Source organism: Triturus cristatus, chromosome 3_1 (genome assembly GCF_964204655.1).
Source record: "Triturus cristatus chromosome 3_1, aTriCri1.1, whole genome shotgun sequence".
Taxonomy (NCBI): domain Eukaryota; kingdom Metazoa; phylum Chordata; class Amphibia; order Caudata; family Salamandridae; genus Triturus; species Triturus cristatus.
The window spans coordinates 652,669,348-652,696,111 of record NC_140583.1 but is presented as its reverse complement, the minus strand read 5'-3'; the positions used below and the strand labels follow the sequence as shown (position 1 = coordinate 652,696,111).

The 26,764-nt window shown below is 46.9% G+C and overlaps 1 protein-coding gene across 1 annotated transcript in view; it reads right to left on the bottom strand.

Annotated features, from left to right (window-relative positions):
• SPG11 (SPG11 vesicle trafficking associated, spatacsin) overlaps positions 1-26,764 on the bottom strand; it is a 623,940-nt gene that overhangs the window by 303,519 nt on the left and 293,657 nt on the right. Inside the window, exons 18-20 of the mRNA XM_085644681.1 lie at positions 13,491-13,597; positions 8,597-8,742; positions 6,636-6,800 (exon numbers count right to left, since the gene is read on the bottom strand). Coding sequence (XP_085500807.1) covers positions 6,636-6,800; positions 8,597-8,742; positions 13,491-13,597 — 418 coding nt within the window. The remainder of the gene's footprint in view (positions 1-6,635; positions 6,801-8,596; positions 8,743-13,490; positions 13,598-26,764) is intronic.

The following is a 26,764-nucleotide window of genomic DNA, read 5'->3' as shown; positions in this document are numbered from 1 at the left end:
TGTGCTCAGACAGGAAATCTACACCTTGCAATGAAAATGCCTAGCTCAGCAATTTGGGATTATCACCCTTCATTTGCATCAACCACCTGAGTGGATGGTGATCTGTCTGTACCACAAACTTAGTTCCACACCGATATGGCCTGAACCTGCTCAAAGCACACACTGTGCCTAACCATGCCTTATCAATGGCTACTCAGTTATGTTATTTGGGAAGTAACCTAAGACTATTCATGGCCAACAGACGCTCTCTACCCTTGCCCTTGTGAAAGAGTTGAGCCAGCACTGCTCCAACACCTCTATATAAGGAATATGTTGGTACTATGAAGGGTTAACTGTAGTCAGGGGAATTTCATTGAACTGCTTGTAAAGTACCATATTCAGGTCTTCACAAGCACTCCGACACTCCTCAGTCCATATTACCTTATTGGACTACTTCTTCAATGTCAAAGCTGTCAATGGGGCAAACCTTTGAAGATGTGTGGAAAACACCACCACCACTCTTTCATGAACATCCGAGGGGCCCTGGTAAGGGGAGCACTGCAAATTAAAAATGCTCCTAGACCACCTTGAACTGCTACGAGCATCCATGGGACTGCAGGATGGGTTCATGGAAGTAGCCAACCTGCAGGTCCAAAGCCACCAATAAGTCGCCTGGATTCAGATTCAGGGCACACAGAACCTTAGACAACATGAGCATCTTGAATTGAACTTTCCTTAAAAAGGCATTCAGAGGGTGGAGATTTAAAATAGATAGAAGACTCCATATTCGGTATAAAAAAATTGCAGGAGTAACAGCCTGTCCCTAGTTCCAGGAGCCAGAACCCACTCTATGGTTACTTTGGCCAAAAGAGCCTGCACTTCTTGAAGTCAGATGGACAACTGCTCCTCTGAAAGACACTCTGATATGGGGAGGAAGATGCAGAAAGTCAAAAAAGAATGGTCGGGCATAGCCTCGTTAAACAAACTGAAGGACCCACCCCCTTTAGATGGCATATTTTGCTACCCTTGGAGGAAATGTCTGAACCTGAATCCCACGGGGTGATAATGTGCTATTAAGGGCTAACTAAAGTATCTTGGAGGCTGACGCTACAGGGTGGGGGACTGGGAAGTTCCCTGCCCCTGGAGGTCTGAATAGTGTCTGCTAGATCACTGATCTCAAAAGGGCTGATGTGCCTGTTGAATAGGCTGTGGACCTTGGCGTTGCCAGTATACCAAACCTCTAGAATAGCCTCGAAAGGAGCAACATTGTTGAGGGAATTGTCGTGCTGGAGTGGAAAAGCCATGGCACAGCTTTCTTTGAAGCGTTCCAATGCTAAAAGTGACTGTTCCACAACCAGGTGAGATCTGCTGAATGGCAAATTCATCAAAAAGGCCTGCACATCACTAGATAGGCTTGTAGATCTAATTCAAGCAGGACGCCAAAGCACCACATGTGTGGAAAACTGCTCTGCCCATATAGTCGGTAGTGTCCAGTCCAGAAAGGATGATCTATTTAGCTGCATTTGATCATTCTATATGGGTTGAGGCAGTTTGGCCTGAATTCTTCAGGTACTGACTGCAAGATCTCACCAAACATGTACCATAAAGGATGGGAATATCCCCCAACAAAGAGCTGGCAATTACTTTTAGGAGTGCTAGGCTGGCTTTGAAAAACATTAGTTTCCCCAATGCTTTGATTCTTTTCGACTCTCTGTCTCAGGGAGTCATATAGAACTAATTTGGGTACACCTTGCTGCTTGAAGCCTAAACCACCAGACTTTCTGACATAGGGTGATGTGTTAAGATGTCACAGTAACCAGGCACCGACCTGTGGCACCTGGCAGTCTGCCTCTTCACCGGTGGATAAGAACAAGACTTGGACCTGGTGCCCATTGAGGTGTCATTCAGAGTTTATTTGAATGGTAGAAAAGGCTCAGAGGAAGTATGTCCAGGTTGCAAAACTTCTGCTAACACATTCGTTTTGACCAGAAGCCTTCATTGCTTGGACTACATCAACTGTGCTGACCAGATCACAGGCTCTATCTTAATCTCAGGAAGAGGCGAGTGTCATGCCCCGCAGTCATGCCCCTGAGTGCAGTGAGTATTTAAACGGCGAAGGGCGTGCAAACGCCGCTTCGCGTTCTTGCACTGAGCCCCATTTCCGTACCGTGTGTTTATGCCTGACTTCCGGTTGACGCATTTCCTGTTTCGAGTCGCGGACGAGTCGAAGCGGACGAGTCCCGGCTCCTGTGTTGTTCACGCTGTTGGTCCTGGTGAAGCGTAGCGCTGGCGGTGTTCTATCCTTAAGAGCGGCCGCGCGTGTTGCGCCTTCTTCCTCTGGTTGATGTGGAGGCAGACGAAGTACTTCCCAAGTAAGGTCTGCTTGTTAGTTAGTAGTGTGGGGGTCTCCAGTCACTCGTCACTCCTTACATGGGAGTCAGAGGTTGGTAGGCGGTTCGTGGGTCCCCATCTCCAGCACTGCTTCTCTTGCTGAATCCAGACTAAAGCCTTATCAGGCTTGTGTTGTGTTGTGTTTAGCCTGCTGTTAAGGCGACTCCGAGTCTTGTGAATGGTTGGAGTCTTACTTTGTGTTCTTACCACGTATTAAGTATCTTTTACCTCCTTTTGCTTATACCAAGAATAAGCACCTCCACTTCGTATCCCTACCCTACGTCCTCTTGAACACGTATCAGGTATCAGGTGGGGATTACTGCGAGGACCATTGAGCAGTGGGTTAGGTTTCCCATAGTTCTTCATAAGAAGCACGGTACTTGTTCTTCCTAAACATCTTATATGCGTGTGTGGAATATTATCCCTCCTTTGTTCATGATCCCTGCCTATCTGTTTTCCGCAGCCCTAAAAGTGACTACTTACGCATAGTGAGATTGAGTACTACTCTGGGGGATTTATCACAGGTGTTTCGTACAGAGCCATACCTACATATTCCCGCAGACTATTACCAGAGCGGCTGGCGATAACCCTGGTAGGTGCCTGGGGTGTGAAGATTAGAAAGGTCAAGGGTAGTGGTATATAGATATTCCTATAACCATCTTTGTGTTACAGCTGGGAGGCCCTATCATTCTTCCTGCCAAGAACCATCAAATTCCTGCTGTTCCTCCTGCCAGGATCATCCGTCAAGACCTACCTGTCCCCCCACCTATCCTTGTTTTGTTTCCCTGTTTTCCCCAGCGGGTTCTCCGCACTCTAGAGTTTGATAGAGTCGGAGGAACGTGGGGGACGACTGTGGACTTTTCTCCAAGGCTCCGGACGCTCCTGCAGAACATCCGCGATCATTACAGCGAGGAGCATCCCAGATATGCTTAGCTCAAGACAAGGTAGTAGGTGGTAGATGGCAGTAATGTTCATCGCCCCTGCTCCATATGGTGCGGAGGATGAGACTCCTAAAGCAGACCATTTGTTGAAGTCTGGGTAACTGCCAGAGCTGCTCGGTGACCCCTAATAACCACTGTTATAATCGTTTTAATGGCACCAGCAAATATATAGATATCAAGTTTCTTCAGCGTACAAAACACGAGTACTCCTTTCGAGACCATGCTGTTGATTTATTGATTTGTGGTTTTGGAGACAGAGGATAGTCCACTCAAATGCCGAAGCTTTTTTCTACCCCTAAACTGAGAGTGGGACGTGTGATGATCCTCCAAACAGAATAGGATCTGGGAGTCATCAGAATAGTTTAAGATTGGACATCCTCTTCTAACTAGCTCCTTGATCAAGGGTGGCAGATATATGTTGAACAAGTGCAGTGAGAGGGCTGAGCCTTGTGGGACTCAACAGTCAGCATTTACTTTGTCCGCTTTAATAGGGGGTACCGCTTCAGTTCTGTTGTCCGGGAAGGAGCTAAGACACTTATATGTTGTTATTATAATCCTTGCTGCTCTGACTCACTGTGCGAGAAGCCCATGATCTACCATGTCGAAAGCTGCAGATAGGTCTAACAATATCAGAGCCATAGTTTGGCCAGCGTCCGTTTCCATCCTCAATCATCAATAACAGACATGAGGGCCGTCTAAGAATTGTGCAGTGGTCAGAACCCAACTTGTTGGGATCTAACTATTCTCTAGTTTGAAGATGACTACATATTTCCTGGGCAACATGGATTGCCAATATTTTGGCACAGAAGGGGAGCAAAACAATGGGCCTGTAGTTCTTTAGCATAGCTGGGGCGTCATTCACTTTTTTTTTGACAGAGGGACAACTACTGCCTTTTTAAAGACACTCGGAACCACACCTGTCTGTAGGGAAACACTTTACCGAGAGGATCTAATATGGTTGGAGCTAAAGGTTTCATCACTTTTGGGGGAAGAGGGTAGTTTGGAGAGCCTGATTTGGTTTTACCCAAGAGCCTTAGAATCATTTCCCAGTGGAGTGAATTAAGCTAGAGAAACATCTGCCTCCACCGCGTCCTCTGGATCACGCCACTCCACCACAGGGCTATCTTTTATCGTTTACTTGATAAAGCAAATCTTTTCTACAAAGAAGTCACTGAATTAATTGCAGCGAGCTTGTGTGGCCAGTACTGATTGACTAACTCTGTCAGATGACAAAAGGTCCCTCATGATCTTAAAGATCTCTTTCTAAGGATACCGAGCTTCACTAATCCTATTAGAGTAAAAGCACTGCTTAGCTCGGATGATCAGTTTCTTATAATTAAGCAACACTCCCTTAAATATTTTATTATGTGCCAAAATATAAGTGTTTTGCCATTTCCGTTCAAGTTGTCTCAGTCCTAATTTAGGCCTTCTAAGCTGCTCAGGGAACCAAGGTGAGGAGCGGCTGTTCTTTATACTGAGTTTATTAATGTAGGTACTGGTGTCAGCCCAGGCTTATCAAACCAAGATGAAAAAGCTGCGCTGCTTCATACACATCATTTGTCCAATTTGCCCTTCAGATTTCCAGCAGCTCTGCCATCTTTTCCCTATCAAGTTTGTTCCATTGTCTGTCACCAGTTTAGGGTGTGCTCTGCACAAAAACAGGAGAGTGTAATGTGACTCCATCTATAGTAACACTATATTCTATGTATAGGCGACGAAAGACATCTAACTTTCCTCTTAGTTATCTAATTGCGTTGTTGTTAGGCCAGTGGGGAATGAATGTTTCTGAGTTCATGATTATAATAATTTCTAACAACTGCCACTCTATGTAATGGTATGTTTCAATATTCTAAACTGAAATGAGTTGAAATGGCAACTTAAGAAAGAAATACATTTTTTTTAATGTTTAAGGGCCTTTGGTAGAGCAAAGGAATGTTGGTAAAGTGGAATGTAAAATACTGTGGCGGCTTTCATGAGATGCAGCTGTAAAACAATCGGTACAAGCTGGAAGCTCATGGAGATGGAAGGTGAATGGGACACTTTAAAGAAGAATAAACTAAGTTTACATAAACCTCATCTGTATGTGTGAATTTGTTTCTAAATTACACTGGTGATGAACAAAAATCAGATAGAAGTGTGCTATTAAAGTCTTCAGCATCCCATCACTCTGAAAACGTCTGCATTACCAGGCGGATCAGGATAAAAGTCTAGCACTGTCTGGAAAACTAGGCAACAGCATAATAAGTAATATTTTTTTATTCTGTGCCGCAACATACAGGATTATATTTTGGATGTTAAGCGTGAGAACATCATACTGTTTGCAAGTAAAATCCGAGGAAACTTTTAAAGAAACATTGACATTGTATTTAATTTGGTGCATGAACATTAGAATAGTTTAAAGCACTCTAATCATAACTTCCCTGGACTCTCTGAGCCAAGCATCAACAAGCCCTCACCTTCCTTCCAAACAGAACCAAACAGCTGCAAAAACAAATGGTTTTGAAGCGAGAAACACTTTAAAACCATTTGTTTTGCATTGTTTGTTTGTAAAGCGCCAAGAGCTGAAGCCGGTTCAACCCTCAGGAATAAAAACGCTCCCCACAACTTTGAAAACAGCCCTACCCACCCTGACAGTCCACTGGTAAAGCGCCATTTGGGCCTGCCTATGGCACAGTGAGCACGGATTCCATGCCTGACATACCAGTTGCACGGAGGTTGTAAAGTGCATCAAACATCAAGGTGATAGATGGAATGTTTGAATTAATCTCAATCGCTGTTGATCGCTAAGGGCCTCATTCTAGTCCATCATGCCACTCTAGACTTAGTCCTAACTTATGTAAATAAATACTGACCCTGCCTCTCATATCCAGAACTAGCAAGCGAGGCCCCCTCCAGAAGAGAATACAAGCAGCCCCATACCAGTTTCTGCCTATTTGGGACCCGTCTGTAAGGTGCAACTGGAATCCTATAGCAGTCAGCAGAAATAAGATGGGATAGTGAGAAGAGGCCTCAGTCATCCAGTCTGAGCAAAAAGGCTGTCTCAGTCAAAGAAAAGAGACTTCCTCCAAGAGGGAGAAGAGACTACTAACACACACCACTGGTGGTGCAAAAGCTACCATAGTCTGGACACATAGGAAACTTCAGTCAGGAAGAGGGCGCCACTTAAGTTAAGGAGCAGAGGACACCTCTAAGAGTCAGGGAGCAGATTACACCTCAGTGAGGGTGTAGATTCTGCCACAGACAAGGAACAGAGACCAGCTGCATTAGGACAGAGTAGCTGTTGCCACCAAGTGTGTAGAGACCCCACCAAATGTCATACAGTACCTGGATGAGATGGTAGAGCGAGATGTCAGGAGGTGCTATACTGTGAGACGTCCACTGAGGGAAGAGCGCTGCCTTAAGTTTCGGGTATGGCGTGAGTGCCACCTTCAGTAGCTGAGGATCCACCGTCTCTAGCGAGGCCTCATGTGGCTCCTGCACACCAACAATCTGGAGACAATAGAAAGAAGTGAGGATTTAATGGAAATAGAGGTGAGAGGGATTGTAGCAGTAAAACCTTTGAGGAGGAACAGCAGGAGGGTCTGGGGATAGGGATAGCAGAGTGGAACATGGATATAGGTACAGAAGCATTAGGGGCTTAAGGATAGGTACAGCAGTAGGGCCTGTAGTCAGATGGACAACTGTGGAGAGTAAAGGAAATGCAGTATGGATGAGTAGATACCTGAAGTTGGGAAAGGGACACCAGTGAGGCCTAAAAAGGAGAGAAAACTGGGTGCAAAGGAGGAGAGCAGCAGCAGTGGGGAGAAGGATAAAAGCGGGCCTGCACAGAGGGACAACAATCTGGCCTTCAATGTGAGGTCACTGCAGGGATGTCAAGGGAGAGGGCCAGCAGCGCTTTAGTATGGGCTGAGGGACACCAAAAACGGAGCTGGGGACAAGGAAACGAACACTACAGATCCCATTCTGATTTCCAATAAGTCTAGCAAGGAGAAGTTCCCTGTGGAAATCTCCAGGCAAAAATGTAGCCACAAATGAGGATATACTGGTGGGATCAGATTTGGCAAACTTGATTCCTTTGGTAATAACCCTTTTCTTAGTAAACCCTTCCAGTTCAAGTTGTAAGTGCAATCTTCTTCTGACCCTCCCCCAACCTACTGTACCATTCGGTAAGGGTAATTTCAGCACCTTGGATTTCCAGTCCCATCAACGGGTGATAGCAGCCTGCACTATTATATTATGGGAATGCAATTCGAATGCACAATTGTGCATTTGTTCATTCTGATCATGCTTGGAAGACACCTGTAATGTCATGTATTGAAATTGTATTTCTTTTGTAATTTCTCAAGGAGACTTAGTTAATCTTCGTCTGTGATCTACGTGTGTCTAATTCTACATGGTACTTGAAAAAATCTTCTAACGTAGTAGATTACTGCTCGCCTTCATAAGAAGTCGATAAAATCCTAATTGAATTTCTATGGGATAATACCACTGGAAGTGCTGTTCTGCAGTACAGAAAAAATGGTAGAGAACATATAGGGATGTTGCATGTCTGAAAGAGTAGCTTGAAAAGAAAGTGACACCAGCAGCACGGCTTGAGGCAGAGTAGTTCTGGGGCCCTACAGATGATTGTCACTGACTTTTTAGCTGCAGGTAGATAGAAACAGAGGAAGTGCACATACAAAATTATAAAATATTTGATGTTATTTTAGCTGGCTATGACAATGGGCCATTGGATTTACCGTTAACTGTACAGTAACAAGCCGACTTGGTTATGATTTCTGATGCCAGGATATAAGGATATCTTCCATTACAGAACAAATTTCAGAAGCACATTGAAAAAGCTGCAGGGCAAACTAACAGCCCGAGCAAAACTCATGTCATCTGTCCTTATGGTTTCATCAATGTCTAAAAATAAATTAAATATGCGGGAATTTATTGAAACACTGTAGTTACATAAATTATAAGAGAAGGGTGTACTTTCAACAACACTATTTAAAACGTATAACAGTGACATATGCAGTGGACCTCTGCAAGACAGTGACACCGAGTGTGACTTTGGGAAGAGTGACCATGGCAGCCAACCTCGGGGAGTCAGTACCTCCAGCATTGGGGTTCTACAGGGAGCAAAGATGGCACCACAGCTATGGGAAATACTGAGGTCAGCAGTGGGGAGGCTGGAAGAATAACAGGAAAGTGTGGTGATCAAGGGGAAGGATGAGCATCTTGTTCAACTTTGTTCAAAAGTGGCTGAGTGTTAAAAATGGCAATCGTTCACAGAATATTACCTGATCAATGCCACCAGATGTGTACATTGCAGTGGCCAAAGCAAGGAGTGTGTGCCCCTCCAGAAGCATGCTGCTTAGACTCGCCTTATCGCTGGGGATCAGTATCTGGGCATTCGCCAGCGCAGCTGTGAAAATCCTCCCCAAATCTGCAAAGATACCCAAAGATTAAACAACTTCAGTAAATAAAACGTATCAAAAAGGGACAGAAGAAGGGATAGCGAAGCCACAGTGTGACAAATGAAGGGTTGGAGAGGGAGAGGCATAATGAAAAAGAGAAACAGGGCTTTAGAGAAGGAGAAGCTTGCAAAATGTCCTCAAGCAGTTAGACTTGGGAGAATGCTCGGGCCATCCTTCTTCCACTGCAGGTACCTCTGACCCCATTAACATTAAGTTGATGTTAGGGCTTGGCTAAGTTAGCCTGCTCTATAAGGAATCTAAATCTATGGGGAAAGAGTGGCAGCTCCAATGAGTCATCCTTTTCACTGTGGGACAAAGGCTATACTTGAGTAAGAAAGAGTGAACAAACAAACCATGGCACTATGAAAGATGAAGTGGTGAGACAACTTGAACCAACAGCAGCCCACGACTACAAACACGTAAAAACCTGCAATAACAGGCAATGGGTCTCTTGTGAGACCTGCATGTACAGAACAAAGTGCAAATTAATGTGCAACATGAGGGGAAGACAATCAATTACCATTCTTTGTATATCCTCTTGTTGGCTGAATGGTTCATGGTGGAATGCTCACTTGAGCCGAGCAGCACCTCGCCACCAACTCACACATGATAGATAAAAGGCAGCTGGGAACGTCTGATGACAAAGGGACAACTGAATATTAAGGATGAAGGACCAAGTTCAGCAGTTGACCTAAGTCGGTGGGAACAATGGTCCCCCTGATGCACAGCCAGAAGCCTGTTACAAGAGAAAAGTATAGTTCCCAGGTCTCCATGTTGGGACCAAAGCTCAAGTGGCATGAATCATTTGAAATAATTTTTCTCACTTTGATGAATTTGTTTGCTAGGTTCTATTTTTAGTATTAATTTCTGAATCTCTGATATTAAAAAGTAACTTTATTTTGTTTCTTAGTGAGTGGGAAGCAAATTGCAATAACTTTTTCAGGCAATCCAGGGCAATACAGGGTTACTAGGCCCTGATCGTGTCAATGAAAGCCATTTATCGTTGATGTCCTGGAGCTTAACCCTGCTACTGGACCCAAAACAGAGCACCAAATACACCCCTTATGTACTTGACCCTGAGAGTAGGGAACTAGAGCAGTCAAGACTTGTCAAGCAACAATAATAAATCACTGTCCAGCCAGTGCTTTAGGAAACAAGAAGTACTGTATTAATACACATAACACAATCCACTACAGAATTGTTAGAAAACCAGACTCAGATGCAGATGGTGGGCTTGCTGCATGAAGAAAAAGTGGAGTTAGAAATTATGGACACAATCCTGACTAACTCTCAGACTGCCCAGACTACAATCACCAAAAGTGGAGGATGTCACTGAGGAGGAGGCCCTCCAAAGAGCACAAACCAGTGCACGATTCCAGGGAGAATCAACAGGTACAGAGCACTAAGCAGCATGCTCTAGATGGATAGGAGTCTGACAGCTTTCAGGGTGAACAGATACTCAAGCCTGAAACCATCTGATAGAAAGAAATGTTTTTTAATACGGGGCGACAGAAGAGAATAGGGAGGAGCAGGACAAAGGTGAAACTGCTGGAGTCATAAAGATAGCATGGGAAATATGCTGATTTACAGCTGACCCATAGATTCTGATCATGGTATTAGTAAATGGTTTGTTGTATCCTAACAATAAAACAGCTGGATTCCCTTGTTTAACTGCCCCAACACATAGGTAAATACTAAGTGGATTTGTTGGGGCTGCTCAACATGCCAAAACTCTTGGAAGTGAGAAAGGAAGACATGGGTTCCCCTTGAACTAATACCAGATGTTGGAGTTTACTTTAACATGGTGGAAATTGTCATTGTTAGCCCGTAGAGCTCCCAGTAAGGTCATACAATAAATACCTTCTTGTAATACATTCAAAAACAAAGGTTTTTGAGGTGGCGCTTTTGATGAGTTCCACTGCCCCCATACAGGCCAGGGTTCTTTTTCCAGGACTGTGATATCCAGCAGATGAAACAACTTCATATTCCCATACAAGAACGAAATAAGTGTAGTGTAGTTTGGTTGAGAGGTTTAATATACTTTGAAGTGCATGATGGGTGTTTTTAAAGAGCCCTTCAGGAAGAAGTGGGACATCCTTTCGCCACACCACCTTTTTCCCTATAGGGAATTACCTCAAAAAAGCAGGACAATCTGTCCATTTGAACCCATCTATAGCCAATCTAACTCTGACCTCACTGCTTTGGTAAGCGAGGTTAGAAAACAAATCCTGATGACCACCACTTATGAAAAGGTGAACTATGTGCTGGGCCTCAGAAGAAAAAGGGCTCATCTCATGCATATTGCAAATGACAACCTTCACCATACTAGCCAAGACCTCATGCATGTGTGATCTGACAAATTAATATTTACCAGAATGGAAGGAAGCCCTAATCTAGAAGCTGACTTGTCCTTAGACTTTGGAGGTTACTTGGTGTGACCCCTACAATATTCTAAAGACAATGAGTGCTGTCCCCTACTTGGTTTACATTGTAGCCACTAGGAGGCCCCACATGGTTAATTATGTGATTTGGCTAAAGCCATACAACTCAAGGGCAGAAGTAGTAACCTAGTCTGTGGCTACAGCTAGAGCTAAGACGAACTGAAAGTCCCTCCCTGGCCTGGTTCAAGGCGCAGGTGAGAATGGCCAAGTGGAGGGAGAGAGGTTCACATTTCATCCAGTACCTGAACATCAACTAAGACAAAAGACAAAGCTGGCTCACTTTGCCCACCTGTTCTCCCTGAGCCCTAGGTATACACCAGTTTGTACCGATGGCTGAGAACAGTCTGTTAAAAGGAAGACCTACAGAATATTAAAGCAAAACATCATGGCTGGAATGGCCAATATGCTGGAGCTTGAAATCACTCAATGCTCCCGTAGTCCGTTTTTTAGTTTATTGGTACTAGTACTTGAACAAGGGTTACCAGACCAGCACTTTTGAGAGAACTGTCAGCACCTCAGTATGGTTTCAAAGAATGATGCCTACCCCATTCCTCAAGCTGATATGTTCATGGATCATATGGGCACTGCACACTACCTTAGTGATCTTTATTCAACCAGCTTCTGCTGAAAAGAAACTGTATTGTCTATACTAACGTATGGTCATGCTCTTTGTGTTGAAGAATACTTCAGCCACCTATAATACATGATCTGGCTGACCTAAAGGTGCTCAGTCTTGCTTGTTTAATGACTTAAGTGATGGCTGAAAAAAAACACTTTGGACACCTTCGCGGAAGGCAAAATTGATTATTAAGGCTATCAGGCACCAGGCTTGTCAGTTTTCAGTACCATACCAATAGGATCCCAGGAGATCAAAATGGAGATTGCGCTACAAAGGAAGGTTCACACAGCCCAGACCCACTTAAGTCAATTTTTTGCTGAGTATTATTACTAGTTCATAGCCAACTATGAGACCAGAGGTGCCTACTCGCAACTGCGGCAACGAGAGAACACTCCAATAAAGTTATCTGGACTGTGGGTTGTCAGAAGACATTTAAAGAATTTTAACAGGTGTTATACCAAGCACCTGTAATTAAAGAAGCTGGCTGATTGTCATCCCTTTGTAAAACAAATTATTTGGTAAAGGATTCTGAGCTACCTTCAACCAACTTAATGAAAAGGGTATGACGCCTTCAAGTGCCTTTGTCAATTGTGAATTGTTACCCAGACAGCAAGTGAAGAGGAGGGGGATGCCACTGCATGGGCCAAAAGGGGCTTCAGAACTTACATGTTTAGGAGAACTAGTCCAGCCCACCACAAAAACATATGGTGGCGATGGTGATAAAAGCGAAAACTCTTAGCTTCTGTGCTTGTCTATTTGCTTGCAAGTGTTGACCTTCACTGTGAAACATAAGGCAGAGATGTCTCATGGAAATACAGGGAAGCTACTTCTCTGATTTTCCTAATCAGACTGGCAACACTTTCTTGGCCAGTGGTAACTCTACGGAATCTATTGGGTAGCATTAGAAAACAGCATAATATCTGTGGATGCCATATGCAATTTAGTATCATTGCAAGAGTTCAGAGGAAATCGATAATCCATTAGGTATTAAAAGAGAGATTTGTTTGCTGTTTTTCTCACCCTCTATCCTGTAGCCTGGGACTTCTGGAAGGCATTGAAAGTAATACTGCAAGTGTGGATTGTCAATATGCGTTTAAGACTGTTGAAGATATAATAGTTCTGTTTGTGATCTATATGCCAAATTATATTCCAAACTGTGTGTGATGTGTTTGAGGTTCACAATACTTCAAAAAGAATGGAATACAAAATTCTTGCTCTTACCCATTTTTTCAAAGAGATACAACCCCATCTACACCTATTCACTCAGTGAAGTGAGGACAATATTCAGAGGGGGAGAGCAAAAATTGTAAAAGATAGAACAGAGCAGAATGTTGACGGAGTGAAGATACAATACAGAGTTAAGAAAAATAACGAGGAACATGTATGAAAAAGGAACATGGAACAGAAGCAAGCGTAAGCAGTAGAAAGGTAGGAACATGAAAGAATACACAGGCACAATAAGGGATTAAGAACAGAGGTACCAGAGAGAAGAAAGGAAAGTAGAAACAAGGAGCGGGCATAAGAGTAGTTAGAGGTAGGAAATGGAGGAGGAAGATGGAGATACATATGCAGGGAGATGTGGGGTACTCGGCAAGCTGATTTTTTAATTTTTTTAAAAAGCAGCACCAGAATTCTCCACTCTGAACCTGTTGCTCACCTTCAGAATTCATGGCGACACTGCGAATTTGCACCAGAAACTCAAACCAGGGATGTGCCTTGTGAACATCTCGGCTTCTCAATACTGCACAATCAGCTGGGGTTAAACTGTGAAGAGAGATGTGGAAAATCAGTGACTGCCAACTACCCCAGTCACAGAGGCTTTGCAATATCAAGCTACTAGACATCAAAGATTCCCACCAGAGGAACCCCAATTGCAGTGGACATCCTTTGTGAATACTACTACTCGTAAATTGCTTTTGTTCTGCTTTTCTGGTGACCATTTGCAACTACCTTCATTGAGTCATCCTCCTCTGCACAGACCTTTGTACATCTTCATGCTTCAAGCTTAGCAGAGTACTGAACAGAGGAGGATTTTCATAACACTGGTATCATTCCACTTGCTATTATGTCCACAGTGCCCCTTCTTCAAGATGGATAAAATGTCCTTCCAGGTTAGAGACGCACTGGAGGACAGGGTACTTAGCAAAACAAACAAAGTTTTAAAAAACCTGAGCTCATGTGGGGCTTAGTCTACACCTATGCTTCATCTCCAAGCCCAGGACCCAGACCCACTTTCCTTAGATAAATACACCTTGTGTACTATGAGTTACCTAGATGTTTTCACAGCTGCTTCAGTCACAGGGTTAATTCCTGCCCCAGGGTTCTCTATGCTTAATTTCTTGAGATTATATAAACTGCAGTATTCTAAAATAAAAGATTTAGGTTCCTGGGGGTTTATGTCTCATTTTTGTTTAAATCGGTTTTTATTGTTTTCAATAGAGTCCTCATTGTCATTAGAGACTAAATACAACATATAAAGCCAACCATATATTGAACCATTTAACAATTGCACATCATTACTTTGGTTGCATAGAAGTAGTACAAACACATGTGTCGGTGCCACTGTTGGCCTAGTTACAAGTTGAGCCTCGACAGGTTAAATACCCTCATGCATTTATGACATGGTTCTATTAGTGTAGCATACAGAGACTTATCAAATGTGACCGCATACGGAAATGTACAGATGTTAAAGAATAATCCCAAAAGCTAAAAAAAAAAGAAACCTCCAAACCAGTAACAGCAGCATAATCCGACTTTTCTGATTTTTGTAACATGACGCTCCTCCACCATGTCCCCTTCCGTTACCCCCCGCAACCCCGACTTCCCTCCTCGTGTCTTCCCGCAAGCTGCCCCCCATCTCCAGCAATCACAAGCATGCCTTCCCCAAGCGTCAGACGGCATACATGCATGTATATGGTGTCACAGTTGCCCACTAACAGTCCATCCAGCATTCTCCATTAGGGCGCTACACCCCCGTCCGGATCGCCCCTCCGAGCCATCCCCCCAGTGCGTGCCAAGGCCTGAAGTAGCCCCTCCCACTGTGTCGCAATAGGTATCTTCCGGAGCCCCAGCGTTTCCTCTCGGAGAATTGCTATTCCTTCTGCTTTAGCCCACGCTAGGAATGAATACCTCCATGCCTGTATGTGCGGCGGGTCGCGTGCCTTCCACCTCTTCGTTAGCAAACGCTTGGCTACTACCAACCCCAAATCAAGAAAGCGTGAGGAAACTTTAGTAGCCGGGGTTCTACGAAAGTTATGCAATAGATAAACAGGCCATTCAAAGGGTATGGTGCGGCCCGTGTACATACACAGGGCCTCCCCTACAGCCCACCAATAGGAGTGTAGTTTACAACAGCTCCATAGCATATGCACCAAACTAACTCCCAGCTCCGCGCAGCGAGGGCATACCGCGTCTGTGCAGTGATAATACTGATTGATTTTTTCGGGTGTAAGGTATGCTCGGTGGACTATAAACAGTTGTATTTGACGGAAGTGCATGTTTCTGGGTATACGTGTTGGGCCTTGTAGTATCCTGCCCCATTCCTTATCCTCTAGTGGTCGCCCCAAGTCCATTTCCCATTTGTGGCGTAGTGGTTCCAGACTCACCGCTGCGTGCGTGCGAAGAGGTGCCGCAAACCATCGAACCAAGTGCCTGCCCCGCCCCATGACATAAAGGTACTGTATGGTGAGATGGTGGCTCTGCTCCTCTTTCATGTCCCCCCATATGGAGGTCAGTGTCGCGATTAATGCGCGATGCCTTAGGAATTGCCCCGGCGGCAGCCCCATCTCTTCAACCAGGGATTCATATGGTATGAGGGCACCATCCCGATACAAGTCACCTATGGTCTGTATGTCAGCTTCGCGCCACTCCATGAGTTCAGAAGGTGTAAGTACCCCAGGCCCGCTGGGGGAACCCACCAATGGAATGGCCCATGCATAAGGGATCAGCGCTCTGGTGAGCTAGAGACTGCGGAGGTAGCATTTATACGCCACCACCAGGAGGAGCGGTGTCGGCTTTGGGGCTCTGGAGGCTGGAAGAAAGAGTTTGGTAATATTGTCTAGAGAGAAGGGAGGTGCTGTTGACGCGGTGTCTTAACGGCCTCTGTCAGCTAACCAGCGAGCTATCCACTGTAGCTGTGCGGCCAGATAGTAGTGTTCAAAACAAGGGGCCGCAAGGCCTCCTTGATCAGTTGGCAAGTACAACTTAGCCAATGCCATTCTATGACGCGCGTTGCCCCAGAGGAAGTCCCTAATTAGTTTGGTGAGTGTAGTAAAGAAAGCCGCCGGAATATATATTGGCAGGTTAGCAAAATGGTATAGAAGGCGGGGCAGGATCACCATCTTAGATAACGCGACCCTACCAGCAATCGTTAGTGGTAGCGTTTTCCAGAAGTGTATTTGTGACTTGATGGCCGTCACGGCTCGACCCAGGTTGCCCTCGATAAGATCCACCGGTTGGCGATATATCTGGATTCCTAGATAGCGGAAAGTGTCAGCTCTCCACTGCACCCTTATACCGCCCAGGCTATAGCCCGGGTCCGGTGTGTCTCCTCGGAAGGCATAAATGTAAGACTTGCCGACATTCACTTTGAGTCCCGACATAGTGGCAAAGTCACGTAACGTGCGCTCTAGTTGAGGCGGTATATTTCCCACGTCTCTAACGAAGATCAACAGGTCATCGGCATACAGTGACACCTGGTGTGTCGCATCTCCTAGGGGTATTCCATCTTCCAGCGTCGCCCGCAGCGCTGCTGCCAGGAGTTCAATTGCCAACGCAAACAGGAGGGGCGAGAGCAGACACCCCTGCCTGGTGCCCCTGTATATTGATATGGCTTCAGAGATATATGGCCCCGTTCTCACCCTAACTGTGGGATTTTTTGTATAATAGATCAACCATTTGGAGAAAACCCGATCCCAACCCGTAACGCGACAGCACCGCCGCAAGATAGCCCCACTCCAGACAATCAAAGGCCTTTTCAAGGTCCAGCACAATACATCCCACCCTCGGCTACTCCCGCACACTATCTACTGCCACTCTAAAAAACCTTCGCAAGTTCAGCGAGGTGCTATGTTTGGGCACAAAGCCATTCTGGTCGCTGTGAACTAGTGCAGGCACCACTGGCGCTAGGCGCTCCGCCAGCACCTTGGCAAATATTTTATAGTCCACATTGAGGAGTGTTAGGGGCCTGTATGATCCCAGGTCTGCGGGATCCCTGTTCGGTTTGAGCAGGGACACCAGATAGGCCTCATGCATCAAGGGGGGCAATGAGTGCTCTTCCAAGGCTGTGGAGTAAAGGGCATGCAGTCGCTGTGTCAGGGATTCCTGGTAGGCCTTATAGTATTCAGCAGGCAGGCCATCCGGCCCCGGGGTTTTCCCAGTGGCCATGCACCCAATCGCCTCCCAAATTTCCTCCAAAGTGACGGGACCGTCCAGCGCCTCCTGGTGTTCCTCGGTGACCATGGGTAAATGAATAGGCTCCAAGAAGCTCTCCAAATCGGGGCCCGAGCAGCGCCCTTTAGACCGATACAGTTGCGCACAATGATCAGACAGCACCCTATGTATCTCTCGCTGTGTATACACCAGGGTCCCCTTAGGCGTGCGCATGGCTCCGATGGGGGCGTGACTGCTCTCCTGTCTGAGCAGCCAAGCTAACAAGCGGCCCGCTCTATCCGCCTTAGCATGGGTGCGCGCCGTGTGGGCTGTATAATTGTGACATCGCAGGCGTTCCATGAGTTCCTCGTGTTGCGCTTTTAGATTCGCCAGACAGTCGGCGTGACGGCCTCCGCCCTCACCCTCTCGCTCGTACTGGAGCAACTGCGACTCGAGGCGGGCGAGCGACAGTTCTAGTTGTCTGCGTATATTCCATGTAGCACCAAGGCAATGACCCCTTATAGCTATTTTGTGTGCATCCCATTCCACCAATGCGGTACTCGCCGTTCCCTCATTAAGCTCAAAGTACTCGAGGACAGCTGTTCCCAGGGATGCGCGGAAGTCCGGGTCTTCCAGCGCAGCTGGCTGCAATCGCCAAGTGGGTATGGGGGGACGGCCAGGCTCCCAGTTCAGCCGTAGTGTGTCCTCCCTAAGTATTCCGCCTCTTCAACCAACGGGGTAAGTGCCTGGGAACCCACCACCCTGTCTAACCGCACATGTAGATCATGCACAGCAGAGTAGTAAGAGTAGATACGATCATTAGGATGGAGAACCCGCCATAGGTCTAGCAGTGCCCAATGCGACAGCCAATCTGTAAGCGCCTGCGCATTTGAGACAGCTGCTGTTTTTCGAAGGGGTGGGAAAAATCTGTCCACCAGCAAGTCCAGTACCGAGTTGAAATCTCCACCCAGCATCCAGGGGAGCCCAGCTTAGGGGCCAACTTTGTGGACAACTGCGCCAAAAATGAGGGTTGATCTGTGTTCGGGGCGTATATGGAGCCTAGTAGGATTTGCTGGCCATTAAGCGTTCCCCGCACCAAAGTATATCGACCTTCAGGGTCCATCACTGTGTCCGCGCAGGTAAACGGGGTGCCCGCCCTAACCCAGATTAATGTGCCCCTCGCATGCGCTGAGTATGTTGTGCCGTACACTTGCCCCCTCCAGCGCCTGCGCAATCTGTCTAATTCCATCTGCGTCATGTGTATTTCCTGTAGAAGGGCAATGGACGCCGAGTGCCTCTGGAGGTATGCAAATATGTCGTAGGGGCGCGCTGGTGTGTACATGCCATGTATGTTCCAGGTGATTATGTCAGTGCGAGTCATGTCTGATAGGTCGATTCGGCAGGGACATCAGGGATGAAGCGCGCCCCAGGGTACAAGGGTCTGGGATCGGCATGAGCGTGTTGGTATGCTGTAACAAAAACGATATGTAAACTAAGAACATTGTAACATCTGGCGCGGGCATCTGGCGATACCCGTCCAAACCACTGTAAGTATTGGGTAACGCGAATTAGGTCAGTGTGTTGCCTGTTGGGTTGCGTGGACTAGCGATATCATGCTATGGCTATCCCCTAATTCCCACTTGTGTAAAGGGCCATCCATATAAACATCTGCTTCACTACGGGGAATCCGCGATACATGTGTCTAATAGGCTAGCTAGGTGAGAGTTCTCCCCCCCCCCTTTTTTCCTTCCCCCTTCTCAGATAATATTGGTATCATGACCAGCGGCGGGCATGTTTTCACTGTAGCACCCTATCCGGGGTGGGTGTTTTATTTATCTCAGTATATCCATCCCCTCCTCCAGTATTAAAACAAATCAAGAACACATATGCTGACAGACAGTGTTCTACTTGCATGAGCTGCCCGTTCCAGAGTCCGTTGTGGTAGTGCTATGTCATATAATGTTGTCTGCAGTTTGTGGGGTTACCACTGGCAGGCCAAGGTCCTCTGATGCCTTTGTTGCAGGGGATGAGGAGCCGCTGAGTGTCAGGATGTTGCACGCGTAGGAGTCCGACCTCTCTGGGAGATGTGGGGAGCCGCGAGTTGTGACTGCTTCCAGGGCGTCCTGCCTTTCCCTCCGTATGTCTTCCGGACTCGGGCTGATGTCCCAGGCTGTATCTTTCTCACTATCCCCCGTCGCCTCCGCCTCCGGTGTCGCCTGCTGGTTTGATTGTCGCCATCTGGGCCCGAGGGCCTCACTCCCGACCACAGGCCTGATCCCTCCAGCCAGTCCCACGTCTCCTCGGGTGAGTCGAAGAAGCGGGTCCCATCTTTCGTGACCACTCGTAGCCGAGCTGGGAAGAACAGCGAGTAAGGCAGTTCCAGGGCTCTGAGTTGACGTTTCACCACTGTGTAATTGCTCCTACGCCTCTGCACTAGAGCGGTATAGTCTGGGAATAACATAACTTGGCTGCCGCTCACCTTAAGGGTATCCATCTTGCGTGTCTCGCGGAGCACCGCATCCCTGTCCCTATTGTTGAGCAGTTTAAAAATGAACGGTTGCGGTCTGGCTCCTGGTGGGGGTTTCTGCGTCGGGATGCGGTGAGCTCTTTCGACCGCAAACTGCATTAACAGTGTTCCTTGGGGCAGGAGATCGCGCAGCCAGCGTTCCGCGAATTGCTCCGGACTTCTACCTTCTTCGCCTTCCGGCAGGCCCACCACGCGGATGTTATTGCGACGGGAACGGCCTTCCGCCTCTTCTGCTCTGTCTTCCAGTTCATGGACGCGATCTATCAGGTCTTGCACCACCGCTGTATGACTTTGCGTGACCGGCTGCAGCTCCGACAAGGCTTGGCCTTGCGTGGTGACTTTTTCCGCCAGCTTACGGTGGTCCGCGTGAAGAAGGGTGAAGTCTGAGGTGACCTTATCTATTCTGGTTTCCAAGGAGGTCCTTGTGTGTTCCAATGCAGCACCTATCTTTTCCACTGCTGCCAGCACGGAGTTCATTTTGGCTGCCAGGGCTGTGGACGTCGGCTCTGCCGCCCCTCCAGTAGTCATGGTTGTGGAGTCCAGCGTGCCCGCGCGCGACGGTCCCTGTTGGAGTTTGGCTCTCATCCGGCCCATCACAATCTGCTGCGCTGTGGGCATTCGCGGTTTGGCACTAGGAAGGCAGCGAGCCCGCGGTTTTATTGCGTTCAGGGAGTGTTTCTCCCGTTGAGGCTGCGCGTATAGTATGAGCAGTCAAGGAAGTTCATAATAGCCTCACTATTCTCCTCCGCCTGTGCGCCGGGCACATGCACCGACCCGTGGGGCCCAATTGCCCGCTCCCCTCCAATCGCCCACCGCGAGGGTAATGTCACCCCCTGCGTTCCTGCGATGCTTAGGCCTCAGCAATCCAGAGTGACCAAGTGCGGCCTGCCAGTCTGCGCAGTTACAAGGCGGCGCCAATGCGCAGTTCCCCAAAGGCAGTGGCCCACTTGAAATCCGGCGTTTACAGCGGCAGGATCTCCGATGCTCAGAAGCGGGGCCTGCCGCCTGTACACTTATTTCGTACCTCCACCGCGCTCTTCGATTACTGCAGAAAGACCTTCGGGACACAGTGTGCTCACCCTGTTATGTGCCGGTGTCACCGCGCGGTACTGACTGCGTCAGGGCCCCCGCGAAGGCTACCTAACCCGCTCCAGTCAGGGATTTCATTGCTTGACGTTGAATGCGGCTTCCTGCCTGCACTGGGATAGTCCTGTTAGGGCTCGCCACTCCTCAGTACCATAATCGCCTCTCCCACGGGCGTTAGTACACACCCACAACTTGTGCATCGCAGTCCGCCACAGCTCCTAGCCGCCACAGTCTTGTTCTCTGGTCTCCACCTTCCCAGTGTTGCCCCCGCCAGGCCTTAAATGAATGTCTGTTAGTTGTCAGCCCCGTGCACTGCCCTGTAGCGCTACGCTCCACACTCACTGCGTGCGCGGTCCCAGACAGCCATGTCACAGCGGGCACTGTCTCCTGCGGACCCCTGGTTCCTGGGTCCTAAATGGTGCATCCATCAGATGCAGGATCTTAACATGCAGAGGGGAGCAGGTCACACTCCCGTAGTCACCACGTTGCCGCCACCGGGCTCCTCACAATGTCCGCGCGATGAATTGCCCCGCCTCTCGCTGCCCGCTTCACCGTCCCTCCGCACCACTACAATGGTTCCACCAGGAAGGGGGCGGTCGGCCGGGGTCGACATTCTCTGCTTTCAGCGGTGTTCTCGCCGTCGAGCTTCACTGTTGACCGGCCCGGGCAGCGGGCTCGTATAGCCACTGGTGTTCTTCACTAAGCGCTGGTGGCCATCTTATTATTCAAAGTGCCCGCACGCCGTGCGGCCAAACTGTCCTAGTGGGGCTTACAGGAGTAGGACACCTTCCGCTGTCGGGCCCCCGCCAGTAGAGTCGCGGATGGCGGTTTCCCAGGAGAAATAACCGGATTACTGGGGAATCGCCGCTAGAGCGTTACGGGCTCGCGTCGGCCATGTTGGCTAGCTAGCCACGCCCCCCTGGGGGTTTATGACTTGTGGAAATATGGATTTTTCTGGTCAGTTATGTCCCCTATCTTGGACCCCAACGGTTCTATGTGCATGTTACAAGTACATGTATGTTCCCTCCAGTTCCAGTCATGAAGACGCAAATACATGTGCGTCCACCGTTAACATGTTCTCTTTTAGATCCGCCATGAATGGGCCGGATATTCCATTCCTAAATACGAAAGGCCACCGCCTTTATATGGTTCACTTATGCCATTTTACAGTCCAGGCAAGTAGGCCCTGATTCTGTCATCAAGCTTTTCTTGCTTTCTGTCTCTGAAGCTCCAGTCCGAGCCTGCATCTGTGACCATGAACTTTGTCTCATCCTCTGCGCGGCTCACGATGCCTGACATCAGCTTGCTGCCTGCCAAGAACTGTATTTCACCTTCGAAATTATCTGCTCCGCTCCCTGCCCAATGCATTCCTGTCTAGTAGTTTAAGTAAACATTCTGCCAGCTACCGAGCAAAGGCCCGGTTTCTCTGTCTTTATGCAAGTAATTCATAGCCCTGTTACTATGGAAGATTCCTGCCCTCGCATCTAGTGTAGACACTTAGACGCTTGTACACGCACTAACAGTCAGTATAGTCAGCATAGAATAAGATTCTACTCCAAGAAGGCCTCTCTTTTGGATAACATAGTTCTTTAAACATAGGATGTTAGATATGATTTGGGATTAGGTTGACTTGACCCTCCAGACATCTGTCGCCACATGTAGAGCTAAATGTCAAGTCCCCTTCACCCCCTAGCTGCACGTCAATCATACGTCATGCTGCTGCGCGCGCATCTCTGCCAAGTTTTTCTGCTGACATTGCGAAATTATTTCATAGGTCCACCCATATGTGACATCACAACCAATGACGTTTCCTTGTCACTCTCACTTACGCCTCCTTCAGCTACGCATGTGAAATATTATCTTTGCTATCAATTGTTACGCCTCTTGCCTTTGCCTCACTGTAATGCCTATTGTATAAAAGTGATTAATTATCAATAATGTATGTACTTCACTTCCTGAACCTCCGTGGTGATGGAACCTGGAGACCACGATTCCGAATCGTTCATTGGAATAAAGCCCATTCCGAACCTCTAATACCACGGATTCTGCCTCTTATTTACTGAGCTATTTTTATTATGTTTCTGTATCAAATTAAGTCCCGGTAATTAAATTATTTACCACATGAATGGCGCCCGAATAGGGACACTTTCTCATCTCACGCGCCGGCGGTGCGTTGCAGGCCCGGTCTCCTGCCACAGCTGGACGGACAACAACGCGTACCAGCAGGATTTCCTGTATCTCCCTCCGGTCAAGCGGGGGCGACTGAGGCTGCGATCAACACCCAGACGAGGCGGTGAGAAGTGCGAAGTATCCCGACCAGAGCCTAGCTGAGAGAGCAAGATCCGAGGTATACAGAGGCCCACCAGATTTCCGAAGCTCAGAAGTGTCCGAAGTTGTTGAGTCGAGTCCAGTCCGGTCCAGTTCAGTTCAGTTCCGTTCCGAGGCCTTCCGTTCCGAGCTACCCGGTGAGTACCATTACTGGGGAGGCGTTCTGGCGTGCACATAAGTTGTGCCGGCCCAGACGGGTTTGGGTACACAAATCCGGTCTGCACTTATTTAGCAGTGTATCTGTACTGTTTAGCAGTATATCTAGTATATCAAGTATATAAATTCAGAATAATTCAGTTAATGCCGAGTATTATGTTTAGTGATTAAGTTTCCTTAGATCGTTGGCATCATTGTTTGCTCATTTAAATGTTAAATGTTAAATGTGTTAATACGTTCTGCATATTGTGGTATGAATGACTGTTCATTATCGTGTTTATTGTATTAAGTTTGTTCAAAATCAAGTATCAGATCAGTTCTCAAAATGCCGCTCTTTTCGAAATTAAGACAGATCACAACTAGAAAAGGGGTACTCGAAGAAGCTGTTCCTATTCCTCCTAGGGACACTCCAGGGTACTTCATGTATCATAAACACGGCTTAGACGCTATATTATTTCTTGATTTATGGGTAGACTACACTAAGGAATTACCAGAAAGTCAGAGGTGGCCCGCAGCTGGGACCTGGGATGCAGAGTGCATCGTGAAAGTAGAGGAAGAATTATGGAAAAAGAAAGCTAGACAATCACAGAAAGACGCCATTGAATTATGGCGTAAAGAATCGTATAGACGTACAGAAAAAGCACGTAGACAGGAAGAGAAGAGTAAAGAGAATTCAAATGAAGTTCGAGAAAATCTATTAATTGAAGAAGGTACACGAGTGAAATCAGAACAAGTAGACAGACAAAGAAATGCCCTTATGAAGGGTATGTATCCCCTTCGGGCCGAGGGATTACCTAAGGCTACTGCGGGGATACCAAAAGACTTGCCACCCCCATTATTTCCAATAAAAGTACATCCCAAGGGGCATCCTAGAACAGCAGAAGATGTTTTTCTTTCCTCATATTTAGATGACGCGGCTCCCGAGTATGCTAACCCGGTCCCACATAGACCGTTGGTCGGGGAGGTTCAACGCCAAGATCCTGTATCTGTATCTCTACAGCACCAAATCCTGACACAAGTTCCGGCAAACACATCTGTTTCCTCATCTATTCCTACAGCTACTTCTATAGCTGTGCCCACACCTATAGTTGCTGTATCGCGTTCAACGAATCCTTTCACGCCCGATACCCCAGACGGGGCTACCGGAGGTGCCACCAATATTTTTTCTACGCCACCCAGAATAAATAAACTTACTTTTCAAGAGTCAGCACATCCACGTACCCCCAAACTCATAAATTCCCGCACGCTTAAGGAACTTCTTATAGATTGTAGATATGACCCTGTGCCCGGCAAAGAGGACGAAATGATCCTGGCATCATTACGTATCAGACGAGCCGCGGTGTATTTAGGGAAGTTACCAGGAATGACTATGCATCTAGATAATATATACCATTTTGTCCAAACAGGGCGAGATTCTGAATGTATTAACAGAGCTATGGAATACCAGAAAGTGGAGATACAAGGGGAACTGTTACGTTTCCTCATAAATTGTGTGATCAGAAATCAAGACCGACCGGGGGTAGACCCGGAAGCAATGCAAATTCTTACCAGATGGAGCCAGAATATATCAGAAGGGAGACATGATAAGCAAAATTGTATAATAGCCATGTGCCGAAAGATCCGTAAAGAAATAGAACGCCTACACGAAGAGAGATTAGCGGTAGACCAGTTCGAACAAAGCGAGGAGGAAGGATCAGGACTGCCCACAGGACAGTCAGACACCATAGCCTATGTAGGTTATGGAAGATCTTGTAATAGTACTAGATGTCTTACTGACCCGATACGTCCGATATGTCTAGAAAATAACAGGAATTTCCAAACACCTATAATAAATATAAGGTCCCCCGAGCATTCGTTCCAAGCCGCTGACAAATTACTGCGAGAACGAAGGGGTTATCATTTACTCGATTCTATGGATGAACAAGAATTAGCCAGGTCAGCCGTTCATTGGGTTGACAGTCCCGGAAAATATGGTGATGATACAGTAGCACACACATTTTTGAACCTCACCCCAGATGAACAGCGTTTAGCTGGGATTTATATGATTCAACAACTTCTTATACTATATAAAAGCCAACATTCAGATCCTGGTCCCTTACCTGATATATTGACTGAATTACTCACGAATAGATGGAGAGGTTCAGGTACTAAGCTAATTAAAGAAATACTAGAATCAAGAAAGCAGTACATTCTTTTTGTATGCCCAGAGCATGACTCACTGCCCATCAAGGAAAGAACGACGTATTACATGGATAGACAGAATCCCTTACGAGAAGTACACCCAATAAAGGGCGAGGACAATCAGTTTAAACGTGTATTTGTATATACGCCCATATCGAAAATAGAATTGTTAGAAATGAAGAAAGTGGTACCCAGTCATGACAAAGACCCAGCGGGTTTCCACCGAGAAATTAAAGACATGTTACTCATGGGAGAGTATACCTATCCCGACATTATGACAATATTAAAGGTATTAATGCCTGCTGGCATTTATGAAAAACTCAAGGAAAAAGAGTGGGAAGTAGGAGACCAAAAGATAGATTGGACAGCATTAGAAAATGAAGAAAAGGCCCGAGGTCCAGGTTCGGGGCTTGGGGACAAAACTAAAGCACTACCAGGTTTACTAGTACAGGTACTGCCACGTTTATTAACCACGAAAAAGGAAGACTGGGGTGCAATCTCAGCCTGTAAACAAAAGCAAGATGAAGACACTAGTGATTTCTATGCACGATTTGAAAAATGTTTTGGTATAAATAGTGGCATAAAAGCAAGTAGCGAATCATACCCACATCTGTTTGTGACAAAATTAGTTGAAAATTCCTTGCCCCAAGTGAAGAATAGAGTATTAAAATTCGAGAGTACCTGGCAAGGTAATACCCCATCACAAATGTTACAAATGTTACAGTATCATCACAATAGAATTAGAGAGGAACAAGATCATGAACAAAGACGCATGAAAGACACGAAAATGAAAATGCTAGTCTCCCAGACAGTTCCAGCTGAAGGACATAAAAAGGGTACGACACATTCCGGTGATTCAGCAGGACCTGTAAAAGGGACATGCAACTATTGTAAACAGCCAGGACATTACATACACGATTGCCCCGTCCTGAAGCGTAATATCGCCACAGGTATTACAAAAGAAAGACCACGGCCACCTAGACAGGATCAAAATGAACAAGGAGCACCGCAGCATGCACAGGCCATGCCAGTTCCACAACAGTCTATACAGTTTGTGCCAGCCGCACCAGCGTTGCCTGCTGCTGCTACACAGACCACGACACGACAGCTGTACCAGACCGCACAGTATGACTATCCTGATTATCAACGATATGCATGAACCAGCCTAGAGAGGGAAGTTGACTTACCCCTTATCGAGGTCCCTGTAGACCAAGAAGGACCTTATGTACATAGTGAATTATTAGGCCAAGATAGAAAATTTTTACTAGATACAGGGGCAAGTC